The sequence below is a fragment of the Agelaius phoeniceus genome, chromosome 5 (assembly GCF_051311805.1).
Source record: "Agelaius phoeniceus isolate bAgePho1 chromosome 5, bAgePho1.hap1, whole genome shotgun sequence".
Classification (NCBI taxonomy): domain Eukaryota; kingdom Metazoa; phylum Chordata; class Aves; order Passeriformes; family Icteridae; genus Agelaius; species Agelaius phoeniceus.
In genome coordinates this window covers 38887095-38905352 of record NC_135269.1, presented here as the reverse complement: position 1 = coordinate 38905352, position 18258 = coordinate 38887095, and the positions used below count along the sequence as shown (strand labels likewise).

Sequence of the window (18258 nt, the reverse complement as noted above, 5' to 3'; positions counted from 1 at the left end):
CAGTACAGAATTCCCATTAGCCAGTGCAGAACAACTACTAAATAAACTATTTACTGCAATACAACAGAGAGCAACATTCTGGACTAAACAATCTGAGTGTTGATCTATAAAGTATTGGGCTGACTTTACAAACACTTAAAATTGTGGACACTTAGCAAAAATAGGCCAGGCTCCATAACATTCACTTCCTGCCCTCTCTGCCCCATGCCTTTTATGTCTGTTGAATCCTGTCTTCATATTCACTTTCCTATTCTATTAGTTGCTGCAAAGGCAACATGTTTCTTGACAGGGCAGGTTTCTTTGTGCCTAGGTTGGAAGGAGGCCTGTGATGCCTGCAGCAGTCTGCATGCAGACCTGTGAGGACTGTGAGCACAGACAAGCAGGGGCCCTTGTCTGTGTGAGGGCCCAGAATGGTGCCCACAGGCCTTGTGACCTTCTGGCCCTTGCAAGTGTACAAACACCAGGGCAAGTCTGCCAAAGCAGAAAGATTAAGCTGAAGTAAGCAAGTATGTGTGCAAAGGTTTTTCTCCCTTAGATTTCTTAAAATGAAATGCTTACAGAATCCTCCCGTTAACTCTTGACAGAGACTCTTCAGCTCTCCAGAAGTGACAGTGCTGTGTGGAGAGGGCTGAGTGAAACAGAGACCATTGATAAGCCAGTGAAAGCACGCTCTTCCCCATCCCCTCAGATAAATACAGTACCAGCTCAGTTCTGTGGGATATAAAATATTGACTTCAGATATTAAAACAGCACCCCTAACTCATGTCCTGCTTTTGTTTTTGTAGGAAGAAATTGTTGGAACAAGACTAGATAAAGAATTTGCTGTTAATTCCAAAGAAGGACTTTTTAACTTGGCAAGCTGCTAGTATGCTTTTATTTAATTTCACTAGGAGTGCACTACATGCGTGCCAGCCAGATGCAAATTTGGACTTCATTTTACAAGACAACAAGTGCTAGCAGAGTCTATATATTTCCAGATAATTTTTCAAGCATGTAGATGACATTAAACAGTCACGAACTGGCATGGAATCAAACCTTTTCTGGGAAGTCAACTGCTGCTTCTGCAGGCTGTGCTGGTGAGACAGACTCAAAGAGTGTGCCACCAAGGGCTTTCCATCCTTGTTAGAAAACCTAATTCAACCATGCTATGGAGTCTAAAGTTTGAAATGTCACTTTGAGCCAGATTTCTGTTACTCAATTAAAGCAAAGCTTAGGAAAAAGTGCATTTTTAGGGGATGTGAACTGCTCCAAGTTGCAAGCTTGAGAAATACCCAGCTGAAATCATCTGAGTAAAGTTTGTCTCATCAAATTATGTGCAAGCTTATAGTGACAGCTCACAGGCCTGGATTTTATTCATGCAAGTTTACCTTTGCAGCTCTTGTGGCTTTTCCTTTTTAGTCAGACTTTGATTTTCTTCTTTGCTCCTGCATGAAAACTTGTCCTGTACAGCTGCCCTTAGAGGCAGTGTTGTCAGTAACAAAACCCAGCACCAAAGCCTACAGCTTTCCTCACCATCATTTGGATGCTGCTCAGCAGTATGAATTTTGCAGAAAGAAAGAGGAGAGCCCCCTGTACATATGTGCTGTTTCCTTGATAGTACAGCCAGGACTCTGCTACCGCTTCCCACTCAGCAGACAGGGAAAGGTATTGCTATGTTTCAGATAAAGTAATTTGAGACCAATGCTGCTTTAGAGCGGTGGGGATCACATTGAGCAGTGGCTTTCAGCTGAGCTGGGACACCTCAACAAGGTAGAAGGGAGAAGAGTGAGCCCATGGGTGAGGAGCAGCAAGTCCATATGTGCTCCATGCAATCCACCCATGGCAAACATCTAAACTGAGTCTTATCTGTATTGTGAACTCTGTGTGGTCCCAGCATGGGAGAGGGAAGAAGTCTGTTCTAGGGAGAGTGCTGGGTGCTGCAAAAAGACAGACAGGTGTCTGTACAAGAGTTTTGCTGTCACATTATCTCCAAGCTCGTGCGTGTACTCCTAAGATTGCCATGCGGTGTGGTGCTCCCTGGACACCAGCAAGCAAGGGAGAGGTAGAGGTTGGGCAGCGGTGGGAGTGCGCTGCCACCTTGGCCAGAAGGGGCAGCTTAGCATCAGCAGGGCTCGGCGTCTGGCTCGGCCTTGGCGGCAGGAGGTAGCAATGGCTTCTCGTCCAGCGTGATATCTATCACCGCCCCCGATCGCTTGCGGGGCTCGGGGGTCTCCTCTGACCATCTGCCCACCCTGCGCACCCCTTTGGCCACTTTGGGCGCATTCCTGCAGGGGTTGTGATCGTAGATCACCAGCTTCAGGCCAGGCAGGTGAGCAAGGCTGGGGAAGAAGCGGATGGAGTTGCGATCCACGTCGATCACCTCGAGGAAGGGCATGTCCAGGAGCACGGGCGGGAACTCGGAGAGCAGGTTCCCAGAGAGCCAGATGGTGCGCAGCTCCTGCAGGCCCTGCAGCTGTCGAGGGAGGCCGCGCAGGGCGTTGGAGCCCGCGTGCAGCGTCTTGAGCAGGCTGAGCTCGCACACCACCTCAGGCAGGTACTGCAGGCAGTTGGACTCGATCCACAGCGTCTTCAGGTTCTGCAGGAGTCGGAGCTCCAGGGGCAGGCTGCAGAGCTTGTTGTTGCCCAGGTAGAGGATGCACAGCTGCGTCAGTGTGCACACAACTAGAGGCAGTGCTTTGAAGTTGTTGAAGTCCAGTGCCAAGATCTGCAGGTTTTGCAGCTGCTCCAGCTCGGGAGGTAGATGGTTCAGGTTGTTGTCACTCAGGTACAGCTTAACCAATTCCCTAAAAGAGCAGATGTGCACAGGCAGCCGCCTCATCTGCCTGCCACTCAGATCGACCATTTTATCCACTGGCATCTCTTCTAGGTCTTCTAGGAGGTACTTCTGGCACTTGTTAGAGGGCACAAATGCAAGTATGGCTTTCAAACTGTTGCCCATCTCGAGATGGCTGGGACTGTGAGGGACAGGAGGCTGCCTTGGTCTCCTGCTGCACACTGGCTTGTTGGTAACTCGTTCTTCCCAATATAAGGCTCTGTTTACATGGCACCAGCCATTAATCTCAAGGGCTCTGAAATGCTTCTGATAACTGACTGAGTGTTTGGTGACGGGGATTATAGACAGGACGACTCAGGGCCCAGGTCTCCCTCTCTCACCCACACTCCCACATGCTTGCCCTCCCCCTGCAAGCATTCCTTCTTTCCTCCTCTTGCACACTGTAAATGTTCTCTGATTTTGCCCCAGACAAAATTAGGGTCACGCCAATGCCCCAGCCCCTCACTTCTTGCTGCAGCTGTGCTGTCTGTGTAGCCAATGCAGGCAGCAAGGATGGGCTTGGGAAAGTAAACACCACAGCAGACTGAAGTTTTAAGCTTAGATATTTAACTTCCATGAAACTTTAAGCAGAAATGTCGGATATAATCAAATTGTTGTTTAAAATACCTGTCAAGACTTGACTGACTTTCCGGATGAGTGGCACTTTCAGGGATGTATTTTGAAAGGCGCCAAATACATGGATTTCAGAGTGTAATTTGCCACCCCAGTACTTATCTTAAAGCTTTAACACAAATACTTGGCAAACTGCTATCTTGAGTGGTTCTACTGTTTATGTTCCTAATTTAATGGTATTTATTATAGCCTCTGGCACTCTTGATTGTGTAGGGCCTTTTTCATTACATTTTATTTCTTGTCTGTGCGGCCTTTTTCATTACATTGTTTTACTCCTTGTCTGAATCTCAATGTAATATGCTATCACAAATTGCCAAGGTTGTTCTCCCTCTGCTTTCCAACTGTGCTGCTGCAGTTCCTGTGTCTGTACCAAAACCTGTCAAGAAACTCCCATGGATTCCATCAAGATTTTCACTTGTTATGAGTGAAATAAGTCTGATTTTGAAAAGTTATGGCTATTTAGATGTGACAGTGTAAACTGTTCTAGTCACATCATGACCCATTTTGCTGTTCAGTTCTAATTTCTACATGGGAGCATTCCCATGTATAGGAACCTCTGCATAGTTTGACATCTTGAGCTGCTGCTATTTCAGGCTTTCCTGGGGACTTGTATTTGTCCCTACCCATGTCAGGGAGGTTGGAACTGCATGATCTTTAAGATTCCTTCCAATCCAACCCATTCTGTGGTTGTTCTGCCTGTGTGTTGGCCATAGCTCTGCCATGAGCTTTGGATGTGAAAGCTGGCAGAGTGTTTTAAGGGAAAATAGCCTTTTCACCACCTGGCTCTTTGCTTTGATATCTACAGCTCATTGCTGTAATTTCCCACACTTACCATATTTAGGGAGTACGCTTTCTTTGAACAATCTGCGATTGGTTTTGGGGTATTAGGTGCTATAGTACCAAAATCTGTGACTGCTGAGAGCCACACACTCTTGAAAAATGAAAGGCAGAGCAAGCAGAAAATTGAGGAACAGGCACCACTTAAGGTGGCCTCTGTCTGGATTTCTGGTCAAATCTAGTTATATAGAGCTCTCTACTATCACTTGCTTTCAAATGTAAAGCAGCTCTTAGCTAACAATTGGGTATAGGCTATAGGATGTTTATGAGCCTTTTCCCCACAAGATGAGTGGCTGTGCCATGCAGCAGTGATGCTATGAAATGTATGGAGGAGAACAATAGAGAGGGCACCTGGGGAGCAGTTCTACAACAGGACAGAGAGCAGTCAGTGCTGAGACCTGAGTGCCATAAAATCAGTTTTAGATGGAGAAGCTGGGCAGGGCATCAAGCCTGGAGAACAAAGATGATGGCACAGTCATCCGTGGTGGTGCTGTGGAATAGAGGGCCTGAAAGTTCCCTCTCTGATGGTGGGATGTGCTGTGCATGGCATCCCAGAAGCAAGAAGCCAGTTTGCACTGCATGAGAATCTCCTTTTAGACACTTCTTTACTCCTTTGATGCTCTGTGGCCTGTCAGAGGACCACTGTGGGGAATTTGTCAGCAGATTGTTGTATTTGTTTTCATTTCTAAACAGCCATGGCACCTTTTGAAGGCAAACATCCCTCCCCTTAAGGCACTATAGACTAAAGGTGTGGAAAACCAAATGCATTTGGCATAATTAATAATGAATAGACATCCACAGCAAAGCCTTGTCTTGTTGACAAATTTTTTTCAGACAACCTACTAATGATAACAACACAAGAGGATAGCTAAGAATATATCAGTGGTATAGTTTAGGCATATTTTTTCTCAATAATCCATATGTAGACAAATAACTTAGCAAAGTACTAAGTCTGCAGATATGGATATGGATTTTTTTTTCTACTTGAATTATTTCTCCTTAATGGAACTTTTAAGCTGCAGATAACTATTTCTTAGGGATCCTCTGCACTGTAGTTTAATCATTATTCCAGCTTATCAAAAAAGGTCACAATGACCTTTTGTTTCTGCATTTTGTACCTCTGTTAGCTAAATTAATGTCTGCTTGGAACATAGAGTGAGATCAGAGAATTTGGGAAAGAATAACCTCTGTGTGCGGATTAATGAAGGACTACACTTGCAGTAAAATGAACAATCGTGTTCTTTCTGAGAATCAGCCACTCAGTGGAGGCACTAAGGCAAAGGCAGTCCTCACAGTAGACCCAGGCGGTGTTTTGAAAGCTTCATGTCTTCAAAGTCACCGTGGTGCCCTCCAACAGGAACATTATCGACTTCCCAGAAGCATTTGCAGCATTTGAGGAAAAGTTCAAGTGATAAAGGCACTCGGCACAGACATTGTCTTGCTCTTGTCAAAGCAGCGCTGCCCTACCCAAGGGCATGACATCTGCTCTGCTGTGCATCAAGTGACAGGTGGGGGCTCCTTGAGAAATGCCTTTTCTTTCTAGATTTCACAAATCTTTGCTCACCATTCCCATTTCCAGCACCCAGCTCTTGCACCTCAGTGGCTGGGATGACTCTGGGGCAGCAAATGTGATCATTTGCTGTAAAACTTGTTTAAAACCTCTGAGTTCAGGAGAAATGGGGAATATTACTCAGAGATAGATAATTGAAAAAAATTAGAATAAAATAGAAATCAACAGAAAAGATGCATTTTTGAGATTCTATTATTTTTTGAAACAAGATATTATAATAGAGATGCTGGTGCTTTTTCAGTTCCAAAGCTCTGCCTGCAGCTGTGTGATGACCAGGCTCAGCCTTTGCTGTGATTTTTTAGTCCTTACAATTTTGGAGGTATGTTGGAAAAAGCAAACTGTATTTCAAAATCTGGGGCAACTAATAAATAGAGCTCTAAACTTATTGATTTTAAGGCTCTCATACCCATACTCAATCAGTCTGACATAGCAAGGGAAATGACTTAAAGGAGCAAATTTTTTTTGTTTCCTTTGTATTTATTTGAAGTCTGTGATGGGCATTTAGACCCCTTCTTGGCTCACAAATGCTGTGTGATTGGGTTTTTCTGCTGTTTTTTCTTGACATTGCTGCTGGAGCAGAAGATGACAACTGCTGCCTCCTCTGTGTCCTTTGACATTCACTCCTTGCTGCGCTGTTGCACATCTGCTCTCTTTTGAGAGAATTCCTTAGTTCCAGTTCACCTTTGCATAGTGAACAGTTTATTTTAAATACATGGTGTGTTGTGAAGAAAAAAAAGTGGTTTCTCTTTTCCCAGCATCCTACCATAGCCTTTTGAACAAAAATGGCTGATTATTCAAAGTTAGCTTTAGTATATGCTAGGCTGTATATGTGGTTGCTTAGTGCTCTTTCTTCTGCAGAGGAAAGATTCAAAAAGTCTTGCAAGTAAACTGCAGACTCAGTGCTCTGCTTCCTCCTGGGCAGCTGACAGGCTGGGGGTTATGCTCTGCCAAATCAGCCTCTTTTTGACACCATTATTTCTCTGCAGGCTAGACTTGAACTCACCTGCAGGAGTGGGAGCCACTAACCCCAGGAAACTTGCCCGAAAATAAATCCAAGAGAGCTCTTCGAAATGTCTTGCTGAAATGTGTGCAAAATTATTGCTGGTTTTTACTGTATGTTGCAGTATTGTACTGTTGTGTTTTTTACTTTGAAGATCCATTTTATGGCATGGCAGTCACATTTATGTTTAGACTGGAACTCTCTCACAGATCAGGAATTAAACTTCAGCTGTTAGGAGGTGACTTGTCACAAGCCCACCAAATGTCTTCTCAGCCCTGCTGAAATGTCTCCTGCAGAAGGGAAATGGATGTATATTATGTCCTCTTTCTCTGCATTGAGCACTTCTGAGCAACATCTCACTAAAGCAAGCTTGAAAAGCAGTAAGTGCTTGGACAGCTTCCTCTTTCTCATTCTAGAAGGAGCCAAGCTCAACTCATGAATTATATTTATGTAAAAGACATTAAGGATTGTTGGTTAAATGTCCGTTTGGTCTAGACTGTGCCCTGGTTATCTGAGTAGCTCCACTGGACACCACTATTTGCACAAACCAGTCTGAGGGTAAATTAATCAGTTTTCTGCCAAAGCACTGACCTCCTGCGATTGATTGACCTGGCGAGCAGCCCTCAGCTGACAGCAGGCCATAAAAAAGGGACTTGTGAGCAAAGGAGTGTCATTAGACTCTGAACCTCTTGGAGCCATGAGGGCAATACTCTTGGCAGTGGTTTACATCCCGCTCATCGTGGCTGTGGAACGGTAAGAAAAGTCCTCTACCTTCACTGGCACACAGCTGGCTTCATGGGTGACCTCTGCTTGTTGCTACTTGAGGTCTCAAAAAAGAAACCTTTTTTTTAAATAGATGGAATATATGACAGTTCTAGAAAGGACGATCAGGTTTTTTTGTGTGTTTATTTTATTTGCATAGAATCCCTTTGATTCGATTCAAATCTATCAAGAAACAGCTGAAGGAAAAGGGAGAATTAGAGGAATTTTGGAGGAATCACCACCCTGATGTTTTTGCCCGGAGGTATCTGCATTGTTTCCCAGCAGATATTGCTTTATCAGTAGGAACTGCTTCAGAAAGGCTGTATGATTACATGAATGTAAGTACAGTTTTGGTAATGCAATCATTAGGACTCATCATTCTACTGGAGGCAGGGTTCTTTTCCCAGCACATTTCAAATCTAGTCTGTCAATGAAATTTTAGAGCTTGTGGTGTCTTGTTGCTTTATGCTATAAATATTAGATCATAAAAAAACAGGTTGCAATCTGCAAAATAAAGCATGTCTAGATCTAGGATAGCATGGGACCTGAGTAGAAAGCTGATGCAGAGTAGCAGTGGTAGTCCTGTGACAAGTTTTACTTTTGTACAGATCTGTAGTGGACTTGGTTGGGTCCCCAAAGAAATATGGGAGGTTTGCCTGTATCAGTCTTGGCAAACTACAGGGTTTTTCACAGCAGAATCTGATTGCTTCATTTAGTCATGTTCTATTTACCAGACTCTTGGATGCTTCTGTGGTTTAAAAAAATCCCTCAAATCTCATTTATTTGATCAGGTGGAATCACAAATCAGTGATGATAAAGACTTAAGTAGAGTTTTTTATTTTTCTGCTTTTATCTCTGGAGTTTAATATGTATTAAATATTGGAGACTGACCTGGGTGGATTTACCATCTAAACTGAAAAAGGAAAATATATTAATTTCTTTGGATCTCAGACAGGCAAGTCAGCAGGTCTACCATTTTGTAAGCTGTCTTTCCTGGTTTTGGAGTTTTGTCCATTTGGATGGTCTCTGTTTTCTGTTTTATTTGGTTTTTCTGCTATGCTTATCTGAAGGGAAACTAAGCTGCAGAAATGTTGTGAAGTCTTCACCTGAACAGGAAATGGAATCGAAGGGAAGGCCAAATTCATTCAGCAAGAACTTACTGACACTTGAGGGCCATAAAGAAATAAGTATGTGAAGAAGAACAAAGGACACTGAAACACTTCAACCTGCTCTAAAGCTTATTTCAAAGAGGGATAAATGAAAATCTCAAAACAACAAAGCAAAACCCACTTCCCCAGCATATTCAGGTAGCACCAGGAATGGTTTTATTGCAGTGTGTATGTGGGGTTTCTGGTTGTATGTGTTTTAGTTTTGTTTTTGTTTTTGTTTTTTTTTTAATGAACATCACTTAGGTTTGTTTAATGCAGGAAGAAATAGAATCCTACTGTATAGTTGGATATTCTCTTAAATGGCATGCTTGCTTGCCCTTTCAAGATTGTCTCATTCAGACTGCTTATTCTGGGGTCAGAAACGTCAGTTTATTAATTAACAAGTGTGCACTTGAAGTACATATTCAAATACTTGTATTGCTGAAAAAAGTTTGGCACTAGCTATTGCTTTTCTATCTGTGGTTGAATTCCAGAAATACCTCTTCCTAAAAATAGGTCTCTTAATGCTGAAATGCTCTTCCAGGGCCAGATAGGAGCACTCAGACACTTGTATTCGGGATGTGGATAAGCACTTCACTCCAGCATTCACGTGTTCACAGATTATCTCAGTCTCAATTGGTATCCAGGGATGGTCAGTGGTTTCTTCATCTGCTGGATGAACTTTGTCCAGTACATCAGGAACAGTTTGTGCAACACAATAGTTTTTGACTTGCTAGAATAACCGCTAATTACAAGGAAAAAGGGCAGCCACATAAGACAGTGTTTGTGCCCCTGGTCAGAGCCCTCTGAAGCTGGCAGGGGCAGGCCGTCCTGACTTTGCAACACTGTTTTCTTATTGACATCAGCAAGGAACAGCCTGAAAGTCTGTGTGCTCATGTGAGAGTTTCATCTTGAGGGTGACCTTGTCACCTCTGAAGCCAGTGCAAGAGGGTTTGCTGACTCCATAGGGAACCCAGCTGAATATTTGCTTAAAAGGCTTTACAAATGCCACACGTTTTTCATTCAGCTGCAGTAAAACCTGCTGCTCGAAGCCACTTGGTAGATGTCGTATGATTATTCCTCTACATTTCTATCTACTGATGAGGATCTTACTCTTCCAGTATACTAATTACAATTGACTTCCAATCCTTAGAATCTGCTTTAAACCCAGAGGAGAGTAATAAACATAATCCTATTCATACTGGCCCTATCACTAACCCTAAGCATCCTCTTAACTGCACTAAACTTTTGACTCGCCCAAATAACCCCCGACTCAGAAAAACGATCCCCATACGAATGCAGATTCGACCTCCTAGGATCTGCCAGGATTTTGTCACAGTCTGAGGGGATGCCTAGTGGTTCTTTAATCCTGTTTCGTGGAGGAAGGTGAGATGGACGAGTGTGAGGCCTGCGATGATGAATGGGAGGAGGAAGTGAAGGGCAAAGAATCGAGTTAGTGTGGGGTTATCAACAGAGAATCCACCTCAGGCTCATTCGACTGGTGTTTGTCCAGTGTAGGGGATTGCTGAGAATAGGTTTGTGGTTACTGTAACTCCTCAGAATGACATTTGGCCTCATGGTAGGACATATCGTACGAAGGCGGTTGCGGTGAGGGCTAAGAGGAGAATGCCTCCGTCACGCTCCAGACACGCTCGGTGTGCCGTGCCTTCCCGTTCAGATGCAATTGCACAGAAGGCCCTGAGGGAGCGCTGTGGGATGCTCCCGGTCTCGGCTCTTCCTCAGAGCAGCCGGCTGGAGGCTGCCGGGGTTGAGGGCCTCATTCCTCCCGCAGGCTCAGTACTACGGGGTGGTGAGCGTGGGGACACCGCCACAGAGCTTCACCGTCGTCTTCGACACCGGCTCCTCCAACTTTTGGGTCCCGTCCGCCTACTGCATCAGCGAGGCCTGCCGTAAGAAATGGTGCTCTCCCTGGTACTTCTCTTGGCTTGGCTGCAGAGACCTTGCCCAGTTCTCCTTTCCCAAATGCTTGCCTGCAGCTGGGATCTGCAAGGGGAGGGTTTGGAGCATCCCTCAGGGCTGCTCTCCTCTCCCCAGTTTGCTCCTCTGTCCCTCATGGCACTCTGCAGCCAGGGCAGGCACCGGCTGCAACTGCCCAGAGTCCCTCTGCACCCACCATGAGGTAAAAGGTGTGAAAATAGACCTGGGAGATCTGCCAACAAAGGTGGAAATGCCCATTTCTGTTCTAATTTTTCTCTAAAATGCAAAATTACCTCTCAGGTACAGAAAAACTGGGATGTCTGCAGGGGAACTGAGATGCCTGCAGTACTTCTTCAACACTTTTCTCTTGAGAGAAGCAAAAATCTCATTTTCCTACATCTCATCTTGTTCTGCATTGGGGAGTGGGTGAGTTGCCAGGACCTCCCCTCAGTGTAGAAGTGTCATATTTTTTTTGTGTAGGGGTGCACCAGAAATTTAAGTCCTTCAAGTCAGATTCATATGAGCATGGAGGGGAAGCCTTCTCCCTGCAGTACGGCTCAGGACAGCTTCTGGGCATTGCTGGCAAAGACACACTGCAGGTGAGTGTCCCCCAGAAATGGCTGTCAGCCTCCAGATCAGCTGTTTGCAGGGCACTTCCGTTTCCTTGCCCTGGAAAACCTTTCCTGGTTTAGGCAAGGGCAGGTTGAGGTCCCACCAAGCTGAGAGGTGTGGGTTCTGCTTCAGCTTTGGACTACCAGCACAAATGCATCACATTTTATTTTTCATTTCTACTTGTCTTCTTGGATCCTCTTCTGGGCTAATGAAGAAGCAGCCACATAATTAAGGCATTCTAAGGAATCAGTGCTGCCTACCTGCCAAATGGGCGCGTGCTATGTTGATGCAAGTCACACAAAGATAGCCAGGTTTTATAAATTGAATGAATGCATTGATATGGATCAGAAATATGGCTAATTTCTTGTTATTGGTAGTGTCATTACTTTCAGTTCTGGTTGTTCTTTGTTTGGTTGATGGTGGTTGTGTCTTTTTTTTTTACCAAACAGATAAGTAACATCTCCATCAAGGGACAGGACTTTGGCGAGTCAGTGTTTGAGCCAGGAACAACTTTTGTCCTTGCCCACTTTGATGGTGTACTGGGCTTAGGCTACCCCTCCTTAGCAGTGGGCAATGCTCTGCCTGTGTTTGACAGCATCATGAACCAGCAGCTGGTAGAGGAGCCAGTCTTCTCTTTCTATCTGAAAAGGTCTGTCTTTAAAATAACACTGCTATAAAAGAAGTAAATCTATTTTAACTGTTGATAGAAACAGCTGTGCATCTGTATAAAGCTTCAACCCTAGAAAGACATTCCCCCCATTTTTTTGATTCTTTGTGTTGTTTCTTTGTTTTCAATTTGACATTGAAAATTATAGCATGAAAAGAAAAAAAAATGTTATGGAGAGGACCATGACTTTTTGGACAAAGATTTATTCTTGTTGGAGCAGGTCATAAATAAAAGAAAAGTTCCCAGCTCAGACTCACCATGTCAGTTGCCAGAGGTTTCCCTCTGGCCCATGCAGATGAGCAGAAGTGCTGTGCTACACCCAAATAGCCACATTTCAGAAAAATACTGGTCCCTAATCTGGACCCAGCTGCAACTACACCTATTTCTTTAGTGTTTCCTCTGAGCTGAGAGTAGCAACTGGCTCAGCTTGCTCCCCATGCCTACCTTGGTGTCAACATTAAGTCTTCTCAGAGGTTGTTTGGAGGGTATGAGTTGGAACACATACAGTGATAATTTAGTAGTAATCCCTTTCAGCCATCCATATCTGAATTAAGAAAGGGCTGTGATTTGACTTTTGCTTTTTAAGTGTAATCTCATTGTGCATACTGGCATGCTCCCATGCCTGTGTTAACCTGTTTTCTGCTTTCAGAGGAGATGACACCGAGAACGGCGGTGAGTTGATTCTGGGGGGGATAGACCATTCTCTCTACAAAGGTTCAATCCACTGGGTCCCAGTCACTGAGAAAAGCTACTGGCAAATACACATGAACAAGTATGTATGTATGTATGTATGTATGTTTAAAAAACCTGGTGAAATTCACCTCCCTAGCTAAACCCCCAGAGAAAGAAACACCTGGTGGCACAGGAGCAGGAGGGCTCAGCTGCAGTATTCTAGCCCCTCAAAGAGGGGTTCACCAGGATGAGATTGGGATTTGTTAGTTCTGTAAATCCACTGTGACCTGGGTGGCTGGTATCTGGGAGAGCATGTTAGTATGTTTTAATATGATACACCAGTGGTCAAGATGAGTCTTGGTGGACTGTTCAGTTAAGAGGTTAAGGCACCCAGGAATAGAATCCAGCTCTGGGTCCTGCTTTCATCTGTCCTGCTAACTTTGGTCAAAGTAGCCTGTGTTCCTTTGTCCCACCTCTAGCACTCTGCCTAAATTGATGAGAACACATACCTGGGGGTGAGGACGAATTCATCAGCAGGAAGCACATGATTAGAGTTGTAGGAGTCTCAAGAGAGAAAAGTGGGTCCACAGATATTCTTGTCTTTAGCAAAGCTTGGCAGCTAGTTTTAATCATAGAAACACAGAATCATTAGGATTGGAAAAGATCTTTAAGATCATTGAGTACAACTGTCAATCCAGCACCACTACCAAGTACATCACTAAACCATGTCCTCCAGAGCCACATTCACACATCTTTTGAACACTTCCAAAGATGGTGACCCTACCTCTTCCCTGGGCAGCCTGTTCCAACACTTCACAACGCTTTCTGTGAAGAAATTTTTCCTAATATCAAGTCTAAATCTACCATGGTGCAACTTGAGGCCATTTCCTCTTGTCCTGTCACTTGTTCTCTGGGATTAACTTCAGTCAGTACTCTGATGCTTTAGCTGGCAATAATACAGTGTTTCAGTCACAGTGTATATGCCATTTGCTTAAAGCTGCTTTTTTTTCTTTTTTCATTTGCAGTATAAAGATCCAGGGCCGGGTGGCATTTTGCTCCCATGGCTGCGAAGCCATCGTTGACTCGGGCACTTCTCTTATCACCGGCCCCTCTTCACAAATCAGGCGATTGCAGGCATATATTGGGGCAAGCCCATCAAATACTGGAGAGGTAAAAACTGTGCAGCCAGAAAACAGCTAGAGAGGAAGAGAAACTGGTATATGATCCAAAGGGTTGAAAAATAACAGAAATGATGGCTTAGACAGGTGCCAGTGAAAGCCTTGTTTCCAGGACAGCACTGAGCTCTGAGCCAAGCTGCTTTTGACCTATATGCCTTGTCCCAGTCCTTTTCCTAAATGTTCACTTCATCTTCTATACTGGTGTGTAAGGAAATAATGGGAACTGAGGAATGGATCTGTACTCTGCATGAGAGATAATTTTCTTTTGGAAGCCCGGAGTCTTTTTGAGTCCCCAGCTCTAGCTGTTGGCTCTCCCAAGCCAGAAGGGATTTGGTGCTGATGGCCAGCCATGTCAGGAATGGTATTTTAATGACAGCCCCACAGTGGCTTCACTGACAGGACCCCTCACTGTCAGCAGCTGGTGTCATGCCAGAGCTCCTGGGAGGGATGCACATCAGTGTCACTCACAATGCTGGCTATTTGCAGGGTACAGGACAAGGCTTGCTGGCTCTTACTCTTCCTCGTGAACCTTACCCCACTGACCCTTTCCTGGTTTTCCTTTCTTGCCTGCTGCTGCCTCCTGCATCTCCCTTGCTGACACTCCTCTCCACTCCTTCCTGTCCTGCCTCCAGGGAAAGAGCAGTTTATTTTACACCCAGTTTATTTTACCGTGCCTATTGCTGGCCCTTGGCTGACTCCCACAGACTCCCACAGGTCACCAGCACATTGCCACAGCTCCAGTGCTCAAGCAAAGCTGAGTTTTTGTTAACTTTGTTAACAAACCCTGTGTGGCTTTTGTTAAATTTGCATTTCACAGAATATTCTGAATTGGAAGGGACCCCCGAGGATCATCAAGTCCATCTCTCAGGAATGGCCTGTACAGGGATGAAACCCACGGCCCTGGTGTTATTAGCACCATGTTATAACCAACTGAGCTAATCTCAGTTTGTCTTGATCCTGACCCAAAGCTACTCTTGGAAGAAAATTAAGAGTATTGCAAGTGCCCAGTGCACTGGACATAGAGCAGACTAAAGTGGACTCTTAATTCACTTTCATTTTTAAGAGGAGGACTTGCAGTGACCTCTGTGTTGCTCCTGAGGCTCCTGATTCTTTCTCAGTCGAACCTTTAATCTTGTTTTTGTTCAACTTTTTAGATACATGCCAAAGAGTATGCTCTGATAACAAGTTGATTTTATAACGGTTCATGCTAATGAACACAGATAAAATATGTATTTCCAATGTACTTATACTAGCCTAATACAAACAAGGAATGGGTCATTGCTGTGTAGGTTCATATATACACCAGTGCTGACCTAAGAACATTCATCTGGTATCTCAGATTTCACAAAAAAGCATCCTGAAAATAGGAGTTTCTGTGACAGATTTTTAGCAATCACAGACAGACTGCACATATTGACTCAAGTTTATCCCAGTAAAAGTGAGTGTATCCATCCTGGGTTTTACCAGAACTTCTACCTCTTTTCAGCAAGGATTGATTTGTTCTGGATGTACTATTCTGTAATAGCTATGTAAAAGAATTATGTCTTGCTTCTTGTATCCTATAAATCATTTTACTGGCTTTTTGTACCCTTGTCCCATGATTTGTTTTGTTCTAATGGTATGACACTTGGTAAGTGTGCACAAGACGTAGGGTTATGTTTTCATAAAATAGATTGAAAAACAGCAAAAAGCAGATTTTTCCTTCTAAGAAGCCTCTAAAAAATGACTTAAAACACTACAGTTTACAGCAAAGGTTCCTCTGGACTTGGAGTATTCTATAGTTTTGTTTCCCACACCATTTTTTTCATGAAATAACTAGAAAGGCCAGGAAATTATCTTCTCCATTACTGTAACTGAATATGTTACTTATGTACATTAATGATCATGCCGGAGTTTAGTCCTTCTACTCTTTAAATCCCACTCCAGGGCAAAGTATAAGCACAAAGTGCTGCGTTCCTCACTATCTTTTTTTCCCCCTAAAGTGATGGTATATGGGAGGACCTGGGGTGAACTGCACCCATAGGGTGCTCCCTCTGTGGCTTGAGCAGCTCCCTCTGCCCTGTCAAGGCCAGAGCATTGGAGAACTTTTGCTCAGCAGACCTTGCTGATGTAGGCTGGCTGGGGCTCACACGCTTAGTTTTGCCTTTGAGTTGCACAGGGAGGCTATCAGAGCCCCTTTACCTCCTTTCTCTTGGGACTTGCAAGGATTTTCATCAGCCCAGGGTCTCTAGGGTGCAGTGGTCTGGGCTGCTGGGCTGGTTTGACCGAGTACACGAAAGCTGGAGGGCACTGTTAGGCTGTAAGCCAGCCTAATGCTGTTTCTCTGTAGTAAATTCACTATGACCTACTCCAAAAGCCTTGAATCCAAGAGCAGTACTTGAAGAAAGACAAAGCAATCCCATCTCAGTCCGTGCATTGTTTCCAGTTTCTTGTAGACTGCAGAAGACTGTCGAGCTTGCCTCACATAAGCTTCACGATCGGACACCACGAGTACAGGCTGGCAGCAGAGCACTACATCATAAAGGTGAGTGTCAGCAGCTTCCCTGCTCCTCTCTCCCTGAGCTGGGCATGGAGCAGGCTGCTGCAGGCACATGTGCTTTCCCTTCCAGGAGTCTATTGATGACCAAACCTTCTGCATGAGTGGCTTTCAGTCTCTCGACATCCCCACTCGCACGGGCTCACTCTGGATTTTAGGAGATGTCTTCATGTCTGCATTTTACTGTATTTTTGACCGTGGGAATGACAGAGTGGGATTTGCAAAAGCTGTTCACAGAAAGGATTACTACTGAGCTGTAATAGCATTTATTCTGTCTTAAGTTAATGTAATGATCTTCAACACATGTGTGAAGAAGAGCTTTTACTGCAACTCTGGACCTAAATGCACATTGTGTTGTTCCTCTCTAAGTTTTAAGGACTTTGCAGTGATCCTTGTCCCAGATGATATAGTGTGGTTAAATATCTATATGTTTACATCGGTGAAACAATTTTTCCTGAGTAACTCATGAACACTACAGCTCTCAGGATAAAGCAGCAGAGCTGGTCAGCATTCAGATTTGCAAAAGATCAGGAAGAATAAAAATGCTGAACTGTGCCAGGCTGAAAAGACAGCAGCTGTGTATGGGGAAAACTAATCCTAATTGTGCCTGGTCTGGCTACCTTTTTTTCTTCTTGTGTGCTAGTTTCCACCTCATTTCCTACATTGGAATTGGGTTTGGGTTTTGTTCAACTTAATTTCCTGAGTGCCATGGAAATTCTCTTTAAATTAGCTTGCTCCAACCAGCTTATATAGAAGGGAATTTGACTGATGCCTGTGTGGCATCACCACTAATTTCAGCTACTGTTCCTTGCACAATTTCCTGCTCCTTACGCCACCTCTCAGACCTGCTTTTCCCCTGGGATTCATAATACCTTGATAATTCTCCTTTTTTGGGTCTCAGCATTTGATGTCTGTGCCTTAGGTCAGATGCTGCATTTAGTGCCTGACTCCTCTCCCCCTGGGCAGTGTGAGCAGCCGGAGCAGCATCCATTCACATTAGAAACCCAGAGTGCAGCCCGTGCAAAGGGATACCAGTGTTCCTTCCCCTCAGATGAGTTATGGGACCCACTCACCAGCACTACACATCTACTGCCCCTTGCTCAGCCACTTCTTGTCAGCAGTGGCAGGAGTTTCAGATGGAACAGCCACAGGTAGCTGCGCTGATTTGGCAAAAGATTCACCTAAATTCTACCCATTGGGTTATTTGTTTGGATTGCTAAAGCTGATACTGCCCCCATACACATGAATAAAACTTGACCAAACAAAATCTGCTTTACCTTAGTGCTGTTACAGTTACATTTTATGTTTCTTTACAGTGGTTCCAGTGCTGGGAGGAAGGGGAGTTGAGGGTGGAACAACAATTGAAAATTCAGATTGCTCTCTGTCCTGGAGGATAAAAAGTGTGTTGGCATGTTGGGGCTGCTTGTATCTTCCTAAAGCCTGCAAATGCAGTCCCAGCCATGGGCACAGGGCACCTTCCCAGCAGGGCAGAGCCATGGGCAGGTGGAGACTGGCCCCATGGTGGTCCCTGGAACAGAAGTTGGTGGCCCCCAGGCACTTGCTGCTGCTGTCTGTCTGGATGTGCCTGGCACAGACCAAAAACAATATCAGCTGTTGGTCTTGGTGGTATCACAGCCCCTTAGATTTTAAGTTTTCAGTTGTAAGACTCAGTAAGTATTACAAAAACAGGATGGTTTTCCTGCAGGTATCTCTAAATACTGATCTTGCCTTCCAATATGAAATAATCTTTCTCCCCGGTGCCTGTTTCCATGACTCTCTATTTGCAGCCACATTGTGTTACACATTTGGCATCCAGGCTATCAACCTCTAGCAAAAGAGACTCTGCTGCCAGCTGTCTCTTTCTGCAGATGAGACTGAGCTGTGTGAAGTTAC

General features: G+C 44.5%; 2 protein-coding genes across 2 annotated transcripts; one reads left to right on the top strand and one right to left on the bottom strand.

Moving 5' to 3' along the window:
- Positions 1 to 2101: 2101 nt before the first annotated feature.
- Positions 2102 to 2938, bottom strand: LRRC10 (leucine rich repeat containing 10). The gene has a single exon (XM_054632340.2). It carries the CDS (start codon positions 2936 to 2938, stop codon positions 2102 to 2104), a length of 837 nt encoding a protein of 278 aa, XP_054488315.1.
- A 4385-nt stretch (positions 2939 to 7323) lies between these two features.
- Positions 7324 to 17653, top strand: LOC129119788 (cathepsin E-like). The gene is made up of 9 exons (XM_054631976.2): positions 7324 to 7605; positions 7775 to 7952; positions 10555 to 10672; positions 11181 to 11299; positions 11762 to 11961; positions 12629 to 12751; positions 13677 to 13821; positions 16255 to 16353; positions 16439 to 17653. The coding sequence occupies exons 1-9, from the start codon at positions 7550 to 7552 to the stop codon at positions 16616 to 16618; spliced, it is 1218 nt and encodes a 405-aa protein (XP_054487951.2). The 5' UTR covers positions 7324 to 7549; the 3' UTR covers positions 16619 to 17653.
- Positions 17654 to 18258: the final 605 nt, after the last annotated feature.

Coding starts and splice junctions, on each gene's coding strand:
- LRRC10 (XM_054632340.2), bottom strand. CDS start 2,938: ATGGGCAACAGTTTGAAAGCCATACTTGCATTTGTGCCCTCTAACAAG.
- LOC129119788 (XM_054631976.2), top strand. CDS start 7,550: ATGAGGGCAATACTCTTGGCAGTGGTTTACATCCCGCTCATCGTGGCT. Junction 7,953..10,554: donor GGCTGTATGATTACATGAAT/GTAAGTACAGTT, acceptor TTCCTCCCGCAG/GCTCAGTACTACGGGGTGGT. Junction 16,354..16,438: donor CAGAGCACTACATCATAAAG/GTGAGTGTCAGC, acceptor TTTCCCTTCCAG/GAGTCTATTGATGACCAAAC.